Source organism: Nasonia vitripennis, assembly GCF_009193385.2.
Source record: "Nasonia vitripennis strain AsymCx chromosome 3 unlocalized genomic scaffold, Nvit_psr_1.1 chr3_random0010, whole genome shotgun sequence".
Lineage (NCBI taxonomy): Eukaryota > Metazoa > Arthropoda > Insecta > Hymenoptera > Pteromalidae > Nasonia > Nasonia vitripennis.
The window spans coordinates 620,803-642,706 of NW_022279630.1; the positions used below are offsets into that span (position 1 = coordinate 620,803).

At 37.9% G+C, this 21,904-nt stretch overlaps 2 protein-coding genes across 2 annotated transcripts in view; one reads left to right on the forward strand and one right to left on the reverse strand.

Moving 5' to 3' along the window:
- Positions 1–21,904, reverse strand: part of LOC116416870 (probable kinetochore protein NUF2) — a 439,111-nt gene that overhangs the window by 264,799 nt on the left and 152,408 nt on the right. The gene's annotated exons all lie outside the window — the stretch shown is intronic.
- Positions 587–6,156, forward strand: LOC116416869. Its single transcript, XM_031927116.2, has 4 exons — positions 587–2,979; positions 3,254–3,680; positions 3,757–3,999; positions 4,077–6,156. Exons 1-2 carry the CDS (start codon positions 1,824–1,826, stop codon positions 3,292–3,294), a joined length of 1,197 nt encoding a protein of 398 aa, XP_031782976.1. The 5' UTR covers positions 587–1,823; the 3' UTR covers positions 3,295–3,680; positions 3,757–3,999; positions 4,077–6,156.

Below are 21,904 nucleotides of genomic sequence, written 5' to 3' on the forward strand. Positions count from 1 at the left end.
ATGCTAATTATCAACTTCCTCAAACTAGAAGATCAAACATATTGTATCAAATGTATGGTGTGAAAGAAGATAAAGACATTGAACCATGAATAGTCAAAAAATTGAACAATACTTTGTGGTTTAATCGAAATGAAATCTGCAATGAAATCAACGCAAAATCTCTAATAGTTCCTTAAATATTCATAATGAGAACCAAGAAGATTTTTGTGGATTCTCAGTAAAAGAAATAAGTATTGCAATTGCCAGCAGAAATATTTTAGATTCTGTTACAAATAAACGATAAATCCAAAACTATACCAGAGAAGATTAATAATATCAATAAAACCATTCAAGAAGCAGTACTAATACCTGACATATTAACCAATAAGACTAAATATTATTTAAAAAAGAAGATGCGTATAGAAGATCAGGTAAATTTGAACATATTTTATAAATAGATATACAATATGTGTTTAAAAAAAATAACTAAATTCAAATCTTCTTATAATATTTTGCAGTTAATTGTTTTGAAAAAGTATCTGAGGATGTACTTAAATTTTTTGTAACAGAAGGTTGAGTATTGAAAATGTTAAACGTATTGAAAATTTCGAAATATATTACAAACATTTAATAATTTTAAATTAACCATATGTACAAGTGATCAGCTTGAATTATTTAAAAATATGGTTATTTTGCATATGCATTCAAAGAATAATAAGGTAAAAGGCCCTATTATGAGGCAGCGTCCCCATTTATGAGACAGACAATTTAATATGTAAATTAAACCTAAAAAACAATATAATTAATACCCAAATCAACTTTTTTATAATTGTTAATATTAATATTTAATTTATAATATAGAATAGATAAGAGGTAATGTATATTTATAGAAAATAATTCGGTATACTTATACAGCCTCTGATCCTATAAGTACTTAAGCGGGTCTCATTATGGGACAACAAGGCGGACATTCATGATACACTTCATTTATTTAAAATCGAGTATTCAAATACTGTTAAGACGCGACTATTATTTTAATTTTATTGTTAAAGGTCCTACTTTCAAAAACGTTGAGTTTTTTATATAAATATTTGCAATTTAATTTTTTATTTCAAGTGTTTCACAATACGTACACTCCGATTTGAAATGTCCGTATTTATGAAACGCGGAACAGACTGTTCCATAATCCAGGGACATCCATGTGCACGTGTACGGCTTTATGAGACGGAGGTGTTTAGTGCTACTTATTTGTTTAAATAATTCCATTAAATTAAAATAACCACTATTTTTGACTTGCAACTATTAAATACTCGTGGATGTTTACAATTATTTAAAAATTTGTATTCAGGTAAGAGTTTTTGACGTTATATGGGTCAATTTCGAAATCTAACCTCAAATTTTGCATAAGTTTGCTCCAAAATTTAATAAAATAATTATTTCAGCCTGATTTATTAAGTAATCCGAGATGCCAAAGAGGAAAAAGAAGACAGCTTATAAAAAGAAAATTCTAAATGGAATTCAAGAAATTGTGCTGAGCAGAAGCCAAAGAGGAGCAATGTGAGACGACAATCTGCAGTGGCTATTGGTGGCAAAGAAGTTAAAAGAAAAAAATTGAAAAAAATGTTGTACACCTCTGAAGCTCTGAAGAATGCTATCCAAGCATACAGTGCAAGCCAATCGTCTTTACGAGCCGTTGCAAGGACCTACGGTGTCCCCCACCCCCCGCAACGCTGGCAAGAAAAGTGAAAGATCCTTCGACTCAGGACAAAAGAAGTGGTCCCTCAACAGTCCTTGATGCTGCTGAAGAAGAAGACATTGTACAATGGATATTTGACAGGGCAAAGATGGGCTTGCCCGTGTCAAAAGATGACTTGATAGATGCAGTTGAAACGTATGTGTCATCATCCACAAAGAAACCCAATCCTTTTATTGCCAATCGTCCGGGCAGGCATTGGTATGAAGGTTTTAAGAGGCGACATCCTGATTTGACCATCAGAACTCCACAACATCTAAGCCACAAGAGAGCTGACGTCACCCAAGAAGATCTACAAGATTGGTTTGAAGAGCAGAAAAACTATTTAAGCTGTAAAAACTTGCTAGATATCAGCCCTACTCGTGTTTTCAACTGCGATGAAACCAACGTAGCCCTTTGTCCAAAATCTAATAAAATTTTGACGAAGAAAGGAAGTCTGACAGCGTACAAGATAACAGATGATATAAAACTAGGTATCACAGTATTATTTATGTACAGTGCATCAGGGAAACGAGCTCCTCCAGCCATCTTGTTTCCGTATAAAGAAAAGCTACCAAGAAATATAATAGCTAAAATTCCAACTGGCTGGGGTGTTGGAATTTCAGATAATGGTTGGATGACCTCAGAGTTATTCTACGAGTACATGACAAATGTATTCTATCCCTGGTTATTGCAAGAAGAAATCGAATTCCCTGTTGTGCTGTACCTGGATAACCACTCGTCTCACCTTACAATGCCATTGGTAAAATTTTATAGAGAGAAGAAAATAGAAATTATTGGCTTGTACCCGAACTCTACTCATATCATGCAGCCACTTGACATCGCCTTCTTTCATCCCTTTAAAGAGGTTTGGAAGAAAACTGTAACTAGATGGAAAACGGAGAAGAATATGAAAGAGTTAAAAAAGGAAGATGTAGGTACAGTTTTAAAACAAACGCTCGAGTCAATGCAAGAAGAAGACATCATAAAGAATGGCTTTAGAACAACAGGCTTGGTACCGTTCAATCCCAATGCAGTGGATTACGATATCCTTAACAAGAAAAAAGAAAAATCAAAACAACCAGTCTCTGCCAGTCATGGAGAATCCATAGATTTACACCTACAAAAGTTTCAAGATAACCTGAGTGAAGTATCACCTGGTTTATTACATAGATTGGAAAAAGATTTACCTACTGGCTCGTGGACAGGAAATTTGGAGAACAAAGCTTTGTTTGAGTATTGGTATCGGTTGAGGTCTTCGAAAACTGGTTAGAACTATTATTTTTACCTTTTTACTTTTTAAATTAACCAAATATTTAAATTTTGATTTTTATTTATATACACAATCAATCCTTATACAATTGATAATGAATTGAATTGATTTTCTATGAATTTTGGAGCAAATTTTGGAATTTACAAAAACACTTGTTTTTAATTCTTTTAAATCAATTTTTAATCAATCTATTGCGTATTTTAATCATCCATTTATTATATTCTTTTAATAGTAACTGTAGTTATTAGATACCTTTATTATATATCTAGATTCGTGTAATTTAAAAAAAAAAACCTACGATCAAGAGTGATGTCCTGCTAGTTGATAAATACACTATAGTAAAACCTGGTGATACAGTGAATGCTAGAAGTAAGTCTACAGTAGAAAATCATGAACTTGTTACGCAGTCTAATGAACTGGACTTTTCAAGTACGTGTGATGATACTGGAAATGCAAAAAGCCACTCTACCTTAGAAAATCATGAACTTGTAACTAAAAATGAGCTGGACTCATCAGTTACTTGTGACAACAGATCAGCTGTGTGTACAGAAGAAAACAATAATGTAACAAAAAGTATTGAGCCTTTTGAAGAAAATGTACAAGTCGAATTTCCAGACGATATAGATTTATCTCGTGCTATAATGAATGCTGAGATCGTGTATGTGGACAATGTATCAAAGGACTTGGCTAAAAATGGTAGGTTAATATTGTATCATCATAAATCTAAACATTTGTATACATTAATAATAACTATTTACATAAATATTTACAGACCATTCTCAGCAACCTGAAAGCCATTGGATATATTCATCTTCGAATGCACAAGAACAGGAGTACGACAACACATTGGCTCATGCAGATTCACCAGTAATCAAACAAACCAAAGAAAACTGCAGTGTTCAACCTCAAAAAGACTGGATAAATTCATCTTCGAATGCACCAGAACAAGAGAACCACAGCTAATTGGCTAATGTAGACTCACCAGTGCCCGAACAAACCAAAGAAATTAATGAAGGTACTACAATACATTTATTAATAATGACTTTTATGTATCCATGATATAAACTAATAATTATATAATATTTTTTTCAGCTAAGGACATAAAGATGGAAATATTTAAAAATGTTTTCACTCTTCCAACCGAGTACCTGCCAAAGAAAAAGAAAGTTAAAGTGGAAGCCTCCGGTAAACCCAAACTGCCAGCAGCTGGCACCTCTGATGCCTGGTTCGAATGGCAACTGGAAAAAGAAAGAAAACAGAAAGAGAAAGAAGAGAAATTGGTCAAAAAGAAACAACTACAAGAAGAAAAAAAGAAGCTAGCACAGGAAAAAAAAATTGCTGCAAGAAAAGATAAAAGAAATCCAAAAGAAGATAAAGCTAGAGACGAATCCGCACTAAGTCATGCTCGTATTATCATAATTTATTGTTTTTTTTTTTTAAATTATATCTTATTGTTCATGTTCTTTTGTACACAACAGTATGAGTTGTTATTTATATTTATAAGATTAGTGTAATTTATGCCTTGTTTTTATATGTCTCATAACAGGGACAATGTATATGAGACACACGGACAAGCCATTTTCACTCTGTTTCATAATAGGGACATCAAAACAGCTGTAATGTTTTATTTATTCATTTATTATATTAACTTCTTTTGAAATAAAAAAAATCGTACTTATTCATGAAACCCAAAGCCAAATATTTCTACAAAAACTTGTACACTATTCAATAACTAATAAATTTATAAAATCAAAAACCCTCTTCAACCTGTAAAACGCTGTCTCATAATAGGGCCGTTTACCTTACTGCTCTGAAAAAGTTTATGACTGGAACAACCAGGATTAGTCATGAAAATAAACAAATTATTTTAGAAAGTATAGCTGACAATGTATAAAAGATTTTTGGAATATTGGCGATATCGCGCGACATCGAGCCCTGTCCCATGGCGCCACAGTGCCCCAAGATGTTAAGCTGCCTCAACCATGTGATCCGCCGCTGAGCTCGGCGGCGCCCTCCGCTCGCTGCCTCACTGCTTGCCAGCTCCTCGAGCCAGCAATACGCTCTCCGCTCACATCACACATCTAAGCCCCGTTGTTCATTTCAACTTACAAAAAAGCCACGTTTAATAATCTTACTCCTGTTGTCAAGTGTTCTTAATTTGCGTATCACCTTATTCACACTCGCATCTAGAAAATCCTTATATACCGACAAAGATAGTTACTACTTATTATTGGATTTATTAAAGTCTAAGAGATACTTAATTAAACAGAAAGCGAATGAAATCAATAATTTATAAAAAATAAATAGTATAAATTTTGAAAAGGAATTTAAAGGCAAGACATTTTTTAGTGACATTGAACCAAAATTTTATGAAGATATGTAATTAGACACACTAGTTAAGATATTATCAAAATATTTTATAGCAATTATTTTATAGATTATTTATTTTGCAGTTCTTTAAAAAGTCAGTGGTAAAAGTGTCAACTGAAGGGTGTAAAAATATCTGGATAATGTTAGAAAGATAATTCTAACATTGTGCAGAAATGTAAAATACATCAATTCATGTTAAAAAAATTATGAGCATTAGTATTAACTTGCAGATACTAAATACTTTTGTAAATAAATAATGTTAACTATGAAAGTAAACCGATTTATCAAACTCAAATTACCATGTTGTAAAACTTATGTTTAACTGAATAAAAGGTTAAACAATACATTATATTTGTTAAATATCCTTTCATTAAAAAATTGTTGTATGTATACAATTCGCACACTTTTTAGTTCAACAGAACCGTTAATCGTTCATCATAGAATTCAGTTCCAACAAAAACCGAATGCAATATTTGATTTTTATATGAAACTTAATAAACAACCAAAATGTGAAAACATCTACTTACTTTGTATCGGCTTAAAATCCTCTGTTGAGGAGTCCATCATATGTATCCTTCATTGACATCCGAATAGACGTATCGTAAGTAACGTAATCGTCTTGATATTAAATTATATTTTATTACACTAAATATATGGGTCATGTAATATAACGTTCGATGAAAATTTCAACTTTTTAGTCAATATTAAAGTTTATGGATCAATCTCAACATTGATTGGATTCGTGATGATATCTGAAAAGCAGTCTACTAAATGTATGATTTGTTTTTTGTAAATCGAAAAATATATCTCAATGATTAAGTTAACTTTTATTTTGGTATGAAAATATGAATTTCACCTTTGAACTGTTTTCATCAATAAATTTGACATTTCCTACGCAGAGACGTAAAAAGCTTTATCTGAATCATATAATTTAAAGGCTAATAATAATTTTTTATAGATTTAGAGTAATATTTACTAAGAGTAAAGAAAATCTACGAAGCTATACGAAGTATGTGCGGATGCCATCCCTGTTGAAAATAATAACGTCATTTTATGACGTCATTGTCTGACGTAATTAAATGACATAAAATGACCTCATAAAAGGTTCCAATTTGTAGCGTCAAATGACGTCATATAATGACGTAATTTAACGTCATTTAATGACGTCAGTCAATGACGCCATGCTGCCGATGAATGTTGCCGATACCAAACTATATATGGATCAATGTCAATCAAACATATAATATATCAAATGTGCAGTCTACTAAATGTATAATTATTTCTCTTCGTTAATTAAAAATCATATTTCACATATTAAGTTGGCTTAGCTTTAATATTTAAATAATTTCAGTTGGTATGTATAGAACATTTAAACTTTTCAACATTTCTATGCCACACAAAAGCTATATTGCACAGAATCATGTAAATATAAATTTTTTTTTCTAAACTCAATTTATCAGATGTGTAATTTAACAGCTGATAGTAATTGTTCAGCGGTTTAGATTAGTATTTACCGAGCCCACAGAAAATCTACAAATATATGCGGATGCAATCTCGCCGATACTGGATAAAACTCAAGGTTAATCCGACTCATGATATCTAAATTAAATGTGGTCTACTAAATGTGTAATTATTTCTCTGCTTTAATACAAGAATAGATTTCATAGATTAAGTTAACTCAGTTTTAATACATAAATAATTGTAGTTAGTATGTAAAGACCGTACTTGACATAACGACGGGCTGCGTGAGTTTACAAATAATTATTTAAATTAAGAGAACTAGCCTTCGGCTTGAGTGCTTTCTGTTACTTGAGTTACACGCGGACTGTAAGAATAGAGTATGTCACACGATAGTCGTCTGCTCGGACGCGAATTTGTGCGTGGACGGTGTGCTGTTCGCGACTGTGTTTGGCAGACATAGGAGTGTCCGCTGTACTTACAGTCGTTGAGAAGATATGTCAAACTGGCTTTTTGAGCGACAAAAGTTCGTCCATATGGTTTTTTACCGTTCGTCCTGCCGAGGTACGCTGATCCAAAGCGGTAGCTAAAACATATCCGGGCAAGCCTTTCTACAGCTAACCTACCCAGAAATATGTTTTACTATCACCTGATTCTATCAATAGTTAATATATATATTGATAAAATATGGCAAAATGGCTTATTCGAACAACTTAAGTTCGTCTATATGGTTTTTTTACCGTTCCTCCTGCCGAGGTACGCTGAACGAAAGCGGTAGCTAAAACATATCCGGGCAAGCCTTTATACACCTAACCTACCCAGAAATATGTTTTACTATCACCTGATTATACCGACAGTTAATATATATTGATAAAATATGGCAAAATGGCTTTTTCGAGCGACAAAAGTACGTCTATATGGTTTTTTACCGTTCCTCCTGCCGAGGTCCGCTGATCGAAACCGGTAGCTAAAACATTTCCGGGCAAGCCTTTCTAAACCTAACCGACACAGAAATATGTTTTAGGATCACCTCTTACTACCGACAGTTAATATTTTTTGTTAAAATGTGGCAAAATGGCTTTTTGGAGCGACAAAAATTCGTATATATGGTTTTTTACCGGTCCTCCTGCCGAGGTACGCTGATAGAAAGCGGTAGCTAAAACATATCCAGGCGAGCCTTTTTACACCAAATGTACCCAAAAATATCTTTTAAGATTACCTCTTACTACCGACAGTTAATATTTATTGTTAAGATATGGCAAAATGGCTTTTTGGAGCGACAAAAGTGCCTCTATAGAGTTTTTTACCGTTCCTTCTGCCGAGGTCCGCTGATCGAAAGCGGTAGCTAAAACAAATCCGGGCGAGCCTTTATACAGCTAACCTACCCAGAAATATGTTTTAGGATCACCGCTAACTACCAACAGTTAATATTTATTGATAAAATATGGCAAAATGGCTTTTTCGATCGACAAAAGTTCGTCTATGTGGTTTTTGACCGTTCAACATGCCGAGGTCCGCTGATCGAAAGCGGTATCTAATACATATCCGGGCGAGCCTTTATACACCTAACCGACCCAGAAATATGTTTTACTATCACCTGATTATACCGACAGTTAATGTTTATTGATAAAATATGGCAAAATAGCTTTTTCGAACGACAAAAGTACGTCTATAAGATTTTTTACCGTTCATCCTGCCGAGTTACGCTGATCGAAAGCGGTAGCTAAAACATATCCAGGCGAGCCTTTTTACACCAAATGTACCCAATAATATCTTTTACGATTACGTCTTACTACCGACAGTTAGTATTTATTGTTAAAATATGGCAAAATGGCTTTTTGGAGCGACAAAAGTTCGTATATATGGTTATTTACCGTTCCTCCTGCCGAGGTACGCTGATCGAAGGCGGTAGCTAAAACATATCCAGGCGAGACTTTTTACACCAAATGCACCCAGAAATATCATTTACGATTACCTCTTACTACCGACAGTTAATATTTATTGTTAAGGTATGGCAAAATGGCTTTTTGGAGCGACAAAATTGCCTCTATAGAGTTTTTTACCGTTCCTTCTGCCGAGGTCCGCTGATCGAAAGCGGTAGCTAAAACATATCCGGGCAAGCCCTTCTACACCTAACGTAACCAGAAATATGTTTTACTATCACCTTTTACTACCGACAGTTAATATTTATTGTTAAGGTATGGCAAAATGGGTTTTGGAGCGACAAAAGTGCCTCTATAGAGTTTTTTACCGTTCCTCCTGCCGAGGTCCGCTGATCGAAAGCGGTAGCTAAAACATATCCGGGCAAGCCTTTCTACACCTAACCGACCCAGAAATATGTTTTAGGATCACCTCTTACTACCGGCAGTTAATATTTCTTGTTAAGGTATGGCAAAATGGGTTTTGGAGCGACAAAAGTGCCTCTATAGAGTTTTTTACCGTTCCTTCTGACGAGATCCGCTCATCGAAAGCGGTAGCTAAAACATATCCGGGCAAGCCTTTCTACACCTAACCGACCCAGAAATATGTTTTAGGGTCGCCTCTTACTACCGACAGTTAATATTTATTGTTAAGGTATGGCAAAATGGCTTTTTGGAGCGACAAAAGTTCGTCTATCTGGTTTTTTACCGTTCCACCTTCAGAGGTCCGCAGATCCAAAGCGGTAGCTAAAACATATCCGGGCAAGCCTTTCTACACCTAACCTACCCAGAAATATGTTTTACTATCACCTGATTCTATCAATAGTTAATATATATATTGATAAAATATGGCAAAATGGCTTATTCGAGGTACGCTGAACGAAAGCGGTAGCTAAAACATATCCGGGCAAGCCTTTATACACCTAACCTACCCAGAAATATGTTTTACTATCACCTGATTATACCGACAGTTAATATATATTGATAAAATATGGCAAAATGGCTTTTTCGAGCGACAAAAGTACGTCTATATGGTTTTTTACCGTTCCTCCTGCCGAGGTCCGCTGATCGAAACCGGTAGCTAAAACATTTCCGGGCAAGCCTTTCTAAACCTAACCGACACAGAAATATGTTTTAGGATCACCTCTTACTACCGACAGTTAATATTTTTTGTTAAAATGTGGCAAAATGGCTTTTTGGAGCGACAAAAATTCGTATATATGGTTTTTTACCGGTCCTCCTGCCGAGGTACGCTGATAGAAAGCGGTAGCTAAAACATATCCAGGCGAGCCTTTTTACACCAAATGTACCCAAAAATATCTTTTAAGATTACCTCTTACTACCGACAGTTAATATTTATTGTTAAGATATGGCAAAATGGCTTTTTGGAGCGACAAAAGTGCCTCTATAGAGTTTTTTACCGTTCCTTCTGCCGAGGTCCGCTGATCGAAAGCGGTAGCTAAAACAAATCCGGGCGAGCCTTTATACAGCTAACCTACCCAGAAATATGTTTTAGGATCACCGCTAACTACCAACAGTTAATATTTATTGATAAAATATGGCAAAATGGCTTTTTCGATCGACAAAAGTTCGTCTATGTGGTTTTTGACCGTTCAACATGCCGAGGTCCGCTGATCGAAAGCGGTATCTAATACATATCCGGGCGAGCCTTTATACACCTAACCGACCCAGAAATATGTTTTACTATCACCTGATTATACCGACAGTTAATGTTTATTGATAAAATATGGCAAAATAGCTTTTTCGAACGACAAAAGTACGTCTATAAGATTTTTTACCGTTCATCCTGCCGAGTTACGCTGATCGAAAGCGGTAGCTAAAACATATCCAGGCGAGCCTTTTTACACCAAATGTACCCAATAATATCTTTTACGATTACGTCTTACTACCGACAGTTAGTATTTATTGTTAAAATATGGCAAAATGGCTTTTTGGAGCGACAAAAGTTCGTATATATGGTTATTTACCGTTCCTCCTGCCGAGGTACGCTGATCGAAGGCGGTAGCTAAAACATATCCAGGCGAGACTTTTTACACCAAATGCACCCAGAAATATCATTTACGATTACCTCTTACTACCGACAGTTAATATTTATTGTTAAGGTATGGCAAAATGGCTTTTTGGAGCGACAAAATTGCCTCTATAGAGTTTTTTACCGTTCCTTCTGCCGAGGTCCGCTGATCGAAAGCGGTAGCTAAAACATATCCGGGCAAGCCCTTCTACACCTAACCTAACCAGAAATATGTTTTACTATCACCTTTTACTACCGACAGTTAATATTTATTGTTAAGGTATGGCAAAATGGGTTTTGGAGCGACAAAAGTGCCTCTATAGAGTTTTTTACCGTTCCTCCTGCCGAGGTCCGCTGATCGAAAGCGGTAGCTAAAACATATCCGGGCAAGCCTTTCTACACCTAACCGACCCAGAAATATGTTTTAGGATCACCTCTTACTACCGGCAGTTAATATTTCTTGTTAAGGTATGGCAAAATGGGTTTTGGAGCGACAAAAGTGCCTCTATAGAGCTTTTTACCGTTCCTTCTGACGAGATCCGCTCATCGAAAGCGGTAGCTAAAACATATCCGGGCAAGCCTTTATACACCTAACCTACCCAGAAATATGTTTTACTATCACCTGATTCTATCAATAGTTAATATATATTGATGAAATATGGCAAAATGGCTTATTCGATCGACAAAAGTTCGTCTATGTGGTTTTTGACCGTTCAACCTGCCGAGGTCCGCTGAACGAAAGCGGTAGCTAAAACATATCCGGGCAAGCCTTTATACACCTAACCTACCCAGAAATATGTTTTACTATCACCTGATTATACCGATAGTTAATATATATTGATAAAATATGGCAAAATTGCTTATTCGAACGACTTAAGTTCGTCTATATGGTTTTTTTACCGGTCCTCCTGCCGAGGTATGCTGATAGAAAGCGGTAGCTAAAACATATCCAGGCGAGCCTTTTTACACCAAATGTACCCAAAAATATCTTTTAAGATTACCTCTTACTACCGACAGTTAATATTTATTGTTAGGGTATGGCAAAATGGCTTTTTGGAGCGACAAAAGTGCCTCTATAGAGTTTTTTACCGTTCCTTCTGCCGAGGTCCGCTGATCGAAAGCGGTAGCTAAAACATATCCGGGCAAGCCTTTCTACACCTAACCGACCCAGAAATATGTTTTAGGATCACGTCTTACTACCGACAGTTAATATTTCTTGTTAAGGTATGGCAAAATGGCTTTTTGGAGCGACAAAAGTTCCTCTATAGAGTTTTTTACCGTTCCTTCTGCCGAGGTCCGCTGATCGAAAGCGGTAGCTAAAACAAATCCGGGCGAGCCTTTATACAGCTAACCTACCCAGAAATATGTTTTAGGATCACCGCTAACTACCAACAGTTAATATTTATTGATAAAATATGGCAAAATGGCTTTTTCGATCGACAAAAGTTCGTCTATGTGGTTTTTGACCGTTCAACCTGCCGAGGTCCGCTGATCGAAAGCGGTATCTAATACATATCCGGGCGAGCCTTTCTACACCTAACCGACCCAGAAATATGTTTTAGGATCGCCTCTTACTACCGACAGTTAATATTTATTGTTAAGGTATGGCAAAATGGCTTTTTGGAGCGACAAAAGTTCGTCTATCTGGTTTTTTACCGTTCCACCTTCCGAGGTCCGCAGATCCAAAGCGGTTGCTAAAACATATCCGGGCAAGCCTTTCTACACCTAACCTACCCAGAAATATGTTTTACTATCACCTGATTCTATCAATAGTTAATATATATTGATAAAATATGGCAAAATGGCTTATTCGAACGACTTAAGTTCGTCTATATGGTTTTTTTACCGTTCCTCCTGCCGAGGTACGCTGAACGAAAGCGGTAGCTAAAACATATCCGGGAAAGCCTTTATACACCTAACCTACCCAGAAATATGTTTTACTATCACCTGATTATACCGACAGTTAATATATATTGATAAAATAGGGCAAAATTGCTTATTCGAACGACTTAAGTTCGTCTATATGGTTTTTTTACCGGTCCTCCTGCCGAGGTATGCTGATAGAAAGCGGTAGCTAAAACATATCCAGGCGAGCCTTTTTACACCAAATGTACCCAAAAATATCTTTTAAGATTACCTCTTACTACCGACAGTTAATATTTATTGTTAAGGTATGGCAAAATGGCTTTTTTGAGCGACAAAAGTGCCTCTATAGAGTTTTTTACCGTTCCTTCTGCCGAGGTCCGCTGATCGAAAGCGGTAGCTAAAACATATCCGGGCAAGCCTTTCTACACCTAACCGACAAAAGTTCGTCTATCTGGTTATTTACCGTTCCTTCTGACGAGATCCGCTCATCGAAAGCGGTAGCTAAAACATATCCGGGCAAGCCTTTCTACACCTAACCGACCCAGAAATATGTTTTAGGATCGCCTCTTACTACCGACAGTTAATATTTATTGTTAAGGTATGGCAAAATGGCTTTTTGGAGCGACAAAATTGCCTCTATAGAGTTTTTTAGCGTTCCTTCTGCCGAGGTCCGCTCATCGAAAGCGGTAGCTAAAACATATCCGGGCAAGCCTTTCTACACCTAACCGACCCAGAAATATGTTTTAGGATCACCTCTTACTACCGACAGTTAATATTTATTGTTAAGGTATGGCAAAATGGCTTTTTGGAGCGACAAAAGTTCGTCTATCTGGTTATTTACCGTTCCTTCTGACGAGATCCGCTCATCGAAAGCGGTAGCTAAAACATATCCGGGCAAGCCTTTCTACACCTAACCGACCCAGAAATATGTTTTAGGATCGCCTCTTACTACCGACAGTTAATATTTATTGTTAAGGTATGGCAAAATGGCTTTTTGGAGCGACAAAAGTTCGTCTATCTGGTTTTTTACCGTTCCACCTTCCGAGGTCCGCAGATCCAAAGCGGTAGCTAAAACATATCCGGGCAAGCCTTTCTACACCTAACCTACCCAGAAATATGTTTGACTATCACCTGATTATACCGACAGTTAATATATATTGATAAAATATGGCAATATGGCTTTTTCGAGCGACAAAAGTACGTCTATATGGTTTTTTACCGTTCCTCCTGCCGAGGTCCGCTGATCGAAGGCGGTAGCTAAAACATATCCGGGCAAGCCTTTCTACACCTAACGGACCCAGAAATATGTTTTAGGATAACCTCTTACTACCGACAGTTAATATTTATTGTTAAGGTATGGCAAAATGGCTTTTTGGAGCGACAAAAGTTCGTCTATCTGGTTTTTTACCGTTCCTTCTGCCGAGATCCGCTCATCGAAAGCGGTAGCTAAAACATATCCGGGCAAGCCTTTCTACACCTAACCGACCCAGAAATATGTTTTAGGATCGCCTCTTACTACCGACAGTTAATATTTATTGTTAAGGTATGGCAAAATGGCTTTTTGGAGCGACAAAAGTTCGTCTATCTGGTTTTTTACCGTTCCACCTTCCGAGGTCCGCTGATCGAAAGCGGTAGCTAAAACATATCCGGGCAAACCTTTCTACACCTAACCGACCCAGAAATATGTTTTAGGATCGCCTGATTCTACCGACAGTTAATATATATTGATAAAATATGGCAAAATGGCTTTTTCGAGCGACAAAAGTACGTCTATATGGTTTTTTACCGTTCCTCCTGCCGAGGTCCACTGATCGAAGGCGGTAGCTAAAACATATCCGGGCAAGCCTTTCAACACCTAACGGACCCAGAAATATGTTTTAGGATAACCTCTTACTACCGACAGTTAATATTTATTGTTAAGTATGGCAAAATGGCTTTTTGGAGCGACAAAAGTTCGTCTATCTGGTTTTTTACCGTTCCTTCTGACGAGATCCGCTCATCGAAAGCGGTAGCTAAAACATATCCGGGCAAGCCTTTCTACACCTAACCGACCCAGAAATATGTTTTAGGATCGCCTCTTACTACCGACAGTTAATATTTATTCTTAAGGTATGGCAAAATGGCTTTTTGGAGCGACAAAAGTTCGTCTATCTGGTTTTTTACCGTTCCACCTTCCGAGGTCCGCAGATCCAAAGCGGTAGCTAAAACATATCCGGGCAAGCCTTTCTACACCTAACCTACCCAGAAATATGTTTTACTATCACCTGATTCTACCGACAGTTAATATATATTGATAAAATATGGCAAAATGGCTTTTTCGAGCGACAAAATTACGTCTATATGGTTTTTTACCGTTACTTCTGCCGAGGTCCGCAGATCCAAAGCGGTAGCTAAAACATATCCGGGCAAGCCTTTCTACACCTAACCTACCCAGAAATATGTTTTACTATCACCTGATTATACCGACAGTTAATATATATTGATAAAATATGGCAATATGGCTTTTTCGAGCGACAAAAGTACGTCTATATGGTTTTTTACCGTTCCTCCTGCCGAGGTCCGCTGATCGAAGGCGGTAGCTAAAACATATCCGGGCAAGCCTTTCTACACCTAACGGACCCAGAAATATGTTTTAGGATAACCTCTTACTACCGACAGTTAATATTTATTGTTAAGGTATGGCAAAATGGCTTTTTGGAGCGACAAAAGTTCGTCTATCTGGTTTTTTACCGTTCCTTCTGCCGAGATCCGCTCATCGAAAGCGGTAGCTAAAACATATCCGGGCAAGCCTTTCTACACCTAACCGACCCAGAAATATGTTTTAGGATCGCCTCTTACTACCGACAGTTAATATTTATTGTTAAGGTATGGCAAAATGGCTTTTTGGAGCGACAAAAGTTCGTCTATCTGGTTTTTTACCGTTCCACCTTCCGAGGTCCGCTGATCGAAAGCGGTAGCTAAAACATATCCGGGCAACCTTTCTACACCTAACCTACCCAGAAATATGTTTTAGGATCGCCTGATTCTACCGACAGTTAATATATATTGATAAAATATGGCAAAATGGCTTTTTCGAGCGACAAAAGTACGTCTATATGGTTTTTTACCGTTCCTCCTGCCGAGGTCCACTGATCGAAGGCGGTAGCTAAAACATATCCGGGCAAGCCTTTCAACACCTAACGGACCCAGAAATATGTTTTAGGATAACCTCTTACTACCGACAGTTAATATTTATTGTTAAGTATGGCAAAATGGCTTTTTGGAGCGACAAAAGTTCGTCTATCTGGTTTTTTACCGTTCCTTCTGACGAGATCCGCTCATCGAAAGCGGTAGCTAAAACATATCCGGGCAAGCCTTTCTACACCTAACCGACCCAGAAATATGTTTTAGGATCGCCTCTTACTACCGACAGTTAATATTTATTGTTAAGGTATGGCAAAATGGCTTTTTGGAGCGACAAAAGTTCGTCTATCTGGTTTTTTACCGTTCCACCTTCCGAGGTCCGCAGATCCAAAGCGGTAGCTAAAACATATCCGGGCAAGCCTTTCTACACCTAACCTACCCAGAAATATGTTTTACTATCACCTGATTCTACCGACAGTTAATATATATTGATAAAATATGGCAAAATGGCTTTTTCGAGCGACAAAATTACGTCTATATGGTTTTTTACCGTTACTTCTGCCGAGGTCCGCAGATCCAAAGCGGTAGCTAAAACATATCCGGGCAAGCCTTTCTACACCTAACCTACCCAGAAATATGTTTTACTATCACCTGATTATACCGACAGTTAATATTTATTGTTAAGGTATGGCAAAATGGCTTTTTGGAGCGACAAAATTGCCTCTACAGAGTTTTCACCGTTCCTCCTGCCGAGGTCCACTGATCGAAGGCGGTAGCTAAAACATATCCGGGCAAGCCTTTCTACACCTAACGGACCCAGAAATATGTTTTAGGATAACCTCTTACTACCGACAGTTAATATTTATTGTTAAGGTATGGCAAAATGGCTTTTTGGAGCGACAAAATTGCCTCTATAGAGTTTTTACCGTTCCTCCTGCCGAGGTCCGCTGATCGAAAGCGGTAGCTAAAACATATCCGGGCAAGCCTTTCTACACCTAACCGACACAGAAATATGTTTTAGGATCACCTCTTACTACCGACAGTTAATATTTCTTGTTAAGGTATGGCAAAATGGCTTTTTGGAGCGACAAAAGTGCATCTATAGAGTTTTTTACCGTTCCTTCTGCCGAGATCCGCTGATCGAAAGCGGTAGCTTAAACATATCCGGGCAAGCCTTTCTACACCTAACCGACCCAGAAATATGTTTTAGGATCGCCTCTTACTACCGACAGTTAATATTTATTGTTAAGGTATGGCAAAATTGCTGTTTTGAGCGACAAAAGTTCGTCTATGTGGTTTTTTACCGTTCCACCTTCCGAGGTCCGCTGATCGACAGCGGTAGCTAAAACATATCCGGGCAAGCCTTTCTACACCTAACCTACCCAGAAATATGTTTTAGGATCACCTCTTACTACCGACAGTTAATATTTTTTGTTAAAATGTGGCAAAATGGCTTTTTGAGCGAAAAAATTCGTATATATGGTTTTTTACCGGTCCTCCTGCCGAGGTACGCTGATGAAAGCGGTAGCTAAAACATATCCGGCGAGCCTTTTACACCAAATGTACCCAAAAATATCTTTTAAGATACCTCTTACTACCGACAGTTAATATTTATTGTTAAGGTATGGCAAAATGGCTTTTTGGAGCGACAAAAGTGCCTCTATAGAGTTTTTTACCGTTCCTTCTGCCGAGGTCCGCTGATCGAAAGCGGTAGCTAAAACAAATCCGGGCGAGCCTTTATACAGCTAACCTACCCAGAAATATGTTTAGGATCACCGCTAACTACCAACAGTTAATATTTATTGATAAAATATGGCAAAATGGCTTTTTCGATCGACAAAAGTTCGTCTATGTGGTTTTTGACCGTTCAACCTGCCGAGGTCCGCTGATCGAAAGCGGTATCTAATACATATCCGGGCGAGCCTTTATACACCTAACCGACCCAGAAATATGTTTTACTATCACCTGATTATACCGACAGTTAATGTTTATTGATAAAATATGGCAAAATAGCTTTTTCGATCGACAAAAGTACGTCTATAAGATTTTTTACCGTTCATCCTGCCGAGTTACGCTGATCGAAAGCGGTAGCTAAAACATATCCAGGCGAGCCTTTTTACACCAAATGTACCCAATAATATCTTTTACGATTACGTCTTACTACCGACAGTTAGTATTTATTGTTAAAATATGGCAAAATGGCTTTTTGGAGCGACAAAAGTTCGTATATATGGTTTTTTACCGTTCCTCCTGCCGAGGTACGCTGATCGAAGGCGGTAGCTAAAACATATCCAGGCGAGACTTTTTACACCAAATGCACCCAGAAATATCATTTACGATTACCTCTTACTACCGACAGTTAATATTTATTGTTAAGGTATGGCAAAATGGCTTTTTGGAGCGACAAAATTGCCTCTATAGAGTTTTTTACCGTTCCTTCTGCCGAGGTCCGCTGATCGAAAGCGGTAGCTAAAACATATCCGGGCAAGCCCTTCTACACCTAACCTAACCAGAAATATGTTTTACTATCACCTTTACTACCGACAGTTAATATTTATTGTTAAGGTATGGCAAAATGGTTTTGGAGCGACAAAAGTGCTCTATAGAGTTTTTTACCGTTCCTTCTGCCGAGGTCCGCTGATCGAAAGCGGTACTAAAACATATCCGGGCAAGCCTTTCTACACCTAACCGACCCAGAAATATGTTTTAGGATCACCTCTTACTACCGACAGTTAATATTTATTGTTAAGGTATGGCAAAATGGCTTTTTGGAGCGACAAAAGTGCCTCTATAGAGTTTTTTACCGTTCCTTCTGCGAGATCCGCTGATCGAAAGCGGTAGCTAAAACATATCCGGGCAAGCCTTTCTACACCTAACCTACCCAGAAATATGTTTTAGGATCGCCTCTTACTACCGACAGTTAATATTTATTGTTAAGGTATGGCAAAATGGCTTTTTGGAGCGACAAAAGTTCGTCTATCTGGTTTTTTACCGTTCCACCTTCCGAGGTCCGCTGATCGAAAGCGGTAGCTAAAACATATCCGGGCAAGCCTTTCTACACCTAACCTACCCAGAAATATGTTTTACTATCACCTGATTATACCGACAGTTAATATTATTGATAAAATATGGCAAAATGCTTTTTGACGACAAAAGTCGTCTATAGTTTTTTACCGTTCTCTGCCGAGTCCGCTGATCGAAAGCGGTAGCTAAAACATATCCGGCAGCCTTTTACACCAATGACCCAAAATATGTTTTACGATACCTCTTACTACCGACAGTTATATTTATTGTTAAATATGGCAAAATGGCTTTTTGGAGCGACAAAAGTTCGTCTATATGGTTTTTTACCGTTCCTCTGCCGAGGTCCGCTGATCGAAAGCGGTAGCTAAAACATATCCGGGCAAGCCTTTTACACCAACGACCCAGAAATATTTTTAGATACCTCTTACTACCGACAGTTAATATTTATTGTTAAGTATGGCAAAATGGCTTTTTGGAGCGACAAAATTGCTCTATAGGTTTTTTACCGTTCCTCTGCCGAGGTCCGCTGATCGAAAGCGGTAGCTAAAACATATCCGGGCAAGCCTTTCTACACCTAACCTACCAGAAATATGTTTTACATCACCTTTACTACCGACAGTTAATATTTATTGTTAAGGTATGGCAAAATGGCTTTTGGAGCGACAAAAGTGCCTCTATAGAGTTTTTTACCGTTCCTCTGCCGAGGTCCGCTGATCGAAAGCGGTAGCTAAAACATATCCGGGCAAGCCTTTCTACACCTAACCACCCAGAAATATGTTTTAGATCACCTCTTACTACCGACAGTTAATATTTATTGTTAAGGTATGGCAAAATGGCTTTTTGGAGCGACAAAATTGCTCTATAGGTTTTTTACCGTTCCTCTGCCGAGGTCCGCTGATCGAAAGCGGTAGCTAAAACATATCCGGGCAAGCCTTTCTACACCTAACCGACCCAGAAATATGTTTTAGGATCCCTCTTACTACCGACAGTTAATATTTATTGTTAAGGTATGGCAAAATGGCTTTTTGGAGCGACAAAAGTTCGTCTATTGGTTTTTTACCGTTCCACCTTCCGAGGTCCGCTGATCGAAAGCGGTAGCTAAAACATATCCGGCAAGCCTTTCTACACCTAACCACCCAGAAATATGTTTTAATCACCTCTTACTACCGACAGTTAATATTTATTGTTAATATGGCAAAATGGCTTTTTGGAGCGACAAAAGTTCGTCTATAAGGTTTTTTACCGTTCCTCCTGCCGAGGTCCGCTGATCGAAAGCGGTAGCTAAAACATATCCGGGCAAGCCTTTCTACACCTAACCTACCCAGAAATATGTTTTACTATCACCTGATTACTACCGACAGTTAATATTTATTGATAAATATGGCAAAATGGCTTTTTGGAGCGACAAAAGTTCGTCTATAGGTTTTTACCGTTCCCTGCCGAGGTCCGCTGATCGAAAGCGGTAGCTAAAACATATCCGGGCAAGCCTTTCTACACCTAACCGACCCAGAAATATGTTTTACTATCACCTGATTATACCGACAGTTAATTTATTGTAATATGGCAAATGCTTTTGACGACAAAAGTGTCTATATGGTTTTTTACCGTTCCTTCCGAGGTCCGCTGATCGAAATCACCTTTTACTACCGACAGTTAATATTTATTTTAAGGTATGGCAAAATGGCTTTTTGGAGCGACAAAATTGCTCTATAGAGTTTTTTACCGTTCCACCTGCCGAGGTCCGCTGATCGAAAGCGGTAGCTAAAACATATCCGGGCGAGCCTTTTTACACCAATGTACCCAAAATATTTTTACGATACCTCTTACTACCGACAGTTAATATTTATTGTTAAATATGGCAAAATGGCTTTTTGGAGCGACAAAAGTTCGTCTATATGGTTTTTTACCGTTCCTCCTGCCGAGGTCCGCTGATCGAAAGCGGTAGCTAAAACATATCCGGCGAGCCTTTTACACCTAACACCCAGAAATATGTTTACGATACCTCTTACTACCGACAGTTAATATTTATTGTTAAGGTATGGCAAAATGGCTTTTTGGAGCGACAAAATTGCTCTATAGAGTTTTTTACCGTTCCTTCTGCCGAGGTCCGCTGATCGAAAGCGGTAGCTAAAACATATCCGGGCAAGCCTTTCTACACCTAACCTACCCAGAAATATGTTTTACTATCACCTTTTACTACCGACAGTTAATATTTATTGTTAAGGTATGGCAAAATGGTTTTTGGAGCGACAAAAGTGCCTCTATAGAGTTTTTTACCGTTCCTTCTGCCGAGGTCCGCTGATCGAAAGCGGTAGCTAAAACATATCCGGGCAAGCCTTTCTACACCTAACCGACCCAGAAATATGTTTTAGGATCACCTCTTACTACCGACAGTTAATATTTATTGTTAAGGTATGGCAAAATTGCTTTTTTGAGCGACAAAAGTTCGTCTATGTGGTTTTTTACCGTTCCACCTTCCGAGGTCCGCTGATCGAAAGCGGTAGCTAAAACATATCCGGGCAAGCCTTTCTACACCTAACCTACCCAGAAATATGTTTTACTATCACCTGATTACTACCGACAGTTAATGTTTATTGATAAAATATGGCAAAATGGCTTTTTGGAGCGACAAAAGTTCGTCTATATGGTTTTTTACCGTTCCTCCTGCCGAGGTCCGCTGATCGAAAGCGGTAGCTAAAACATATCCGGGCAAGCCTTTCTACACCTAACCGACCCAGAAATATGTTTTAGGATCACCTCTTACTACCGACAGTTAATCTTTATTGTTAAGGTATGGCAAAATGGCTTTTTTGAGCGACAAAAGTTCGTCTATATGGTTTTTTACCGTTCCTCCTGCCGAGGTCCGCTGATCGAAAGCGGTAGCTAAAACATATCCGGCGAGCCTTTTACACCAAATGACCCAGAAATATCTTTTACGATCACCTCTTACTACCGACAGTTAATATTTATTGTTAAGGTATGGCAAAATGGCTTTTTGGAGCGACAAAAGTGCCTCTATAGAGTTTTTTACCGTTCCTTCTGCCGAGGTCCGCTGATCGAAAGCGGTAGCTAAAACATATCCGGGCAAGCCTTTCTACACCTAACCGACCCAGAAATATGTTTTAGGA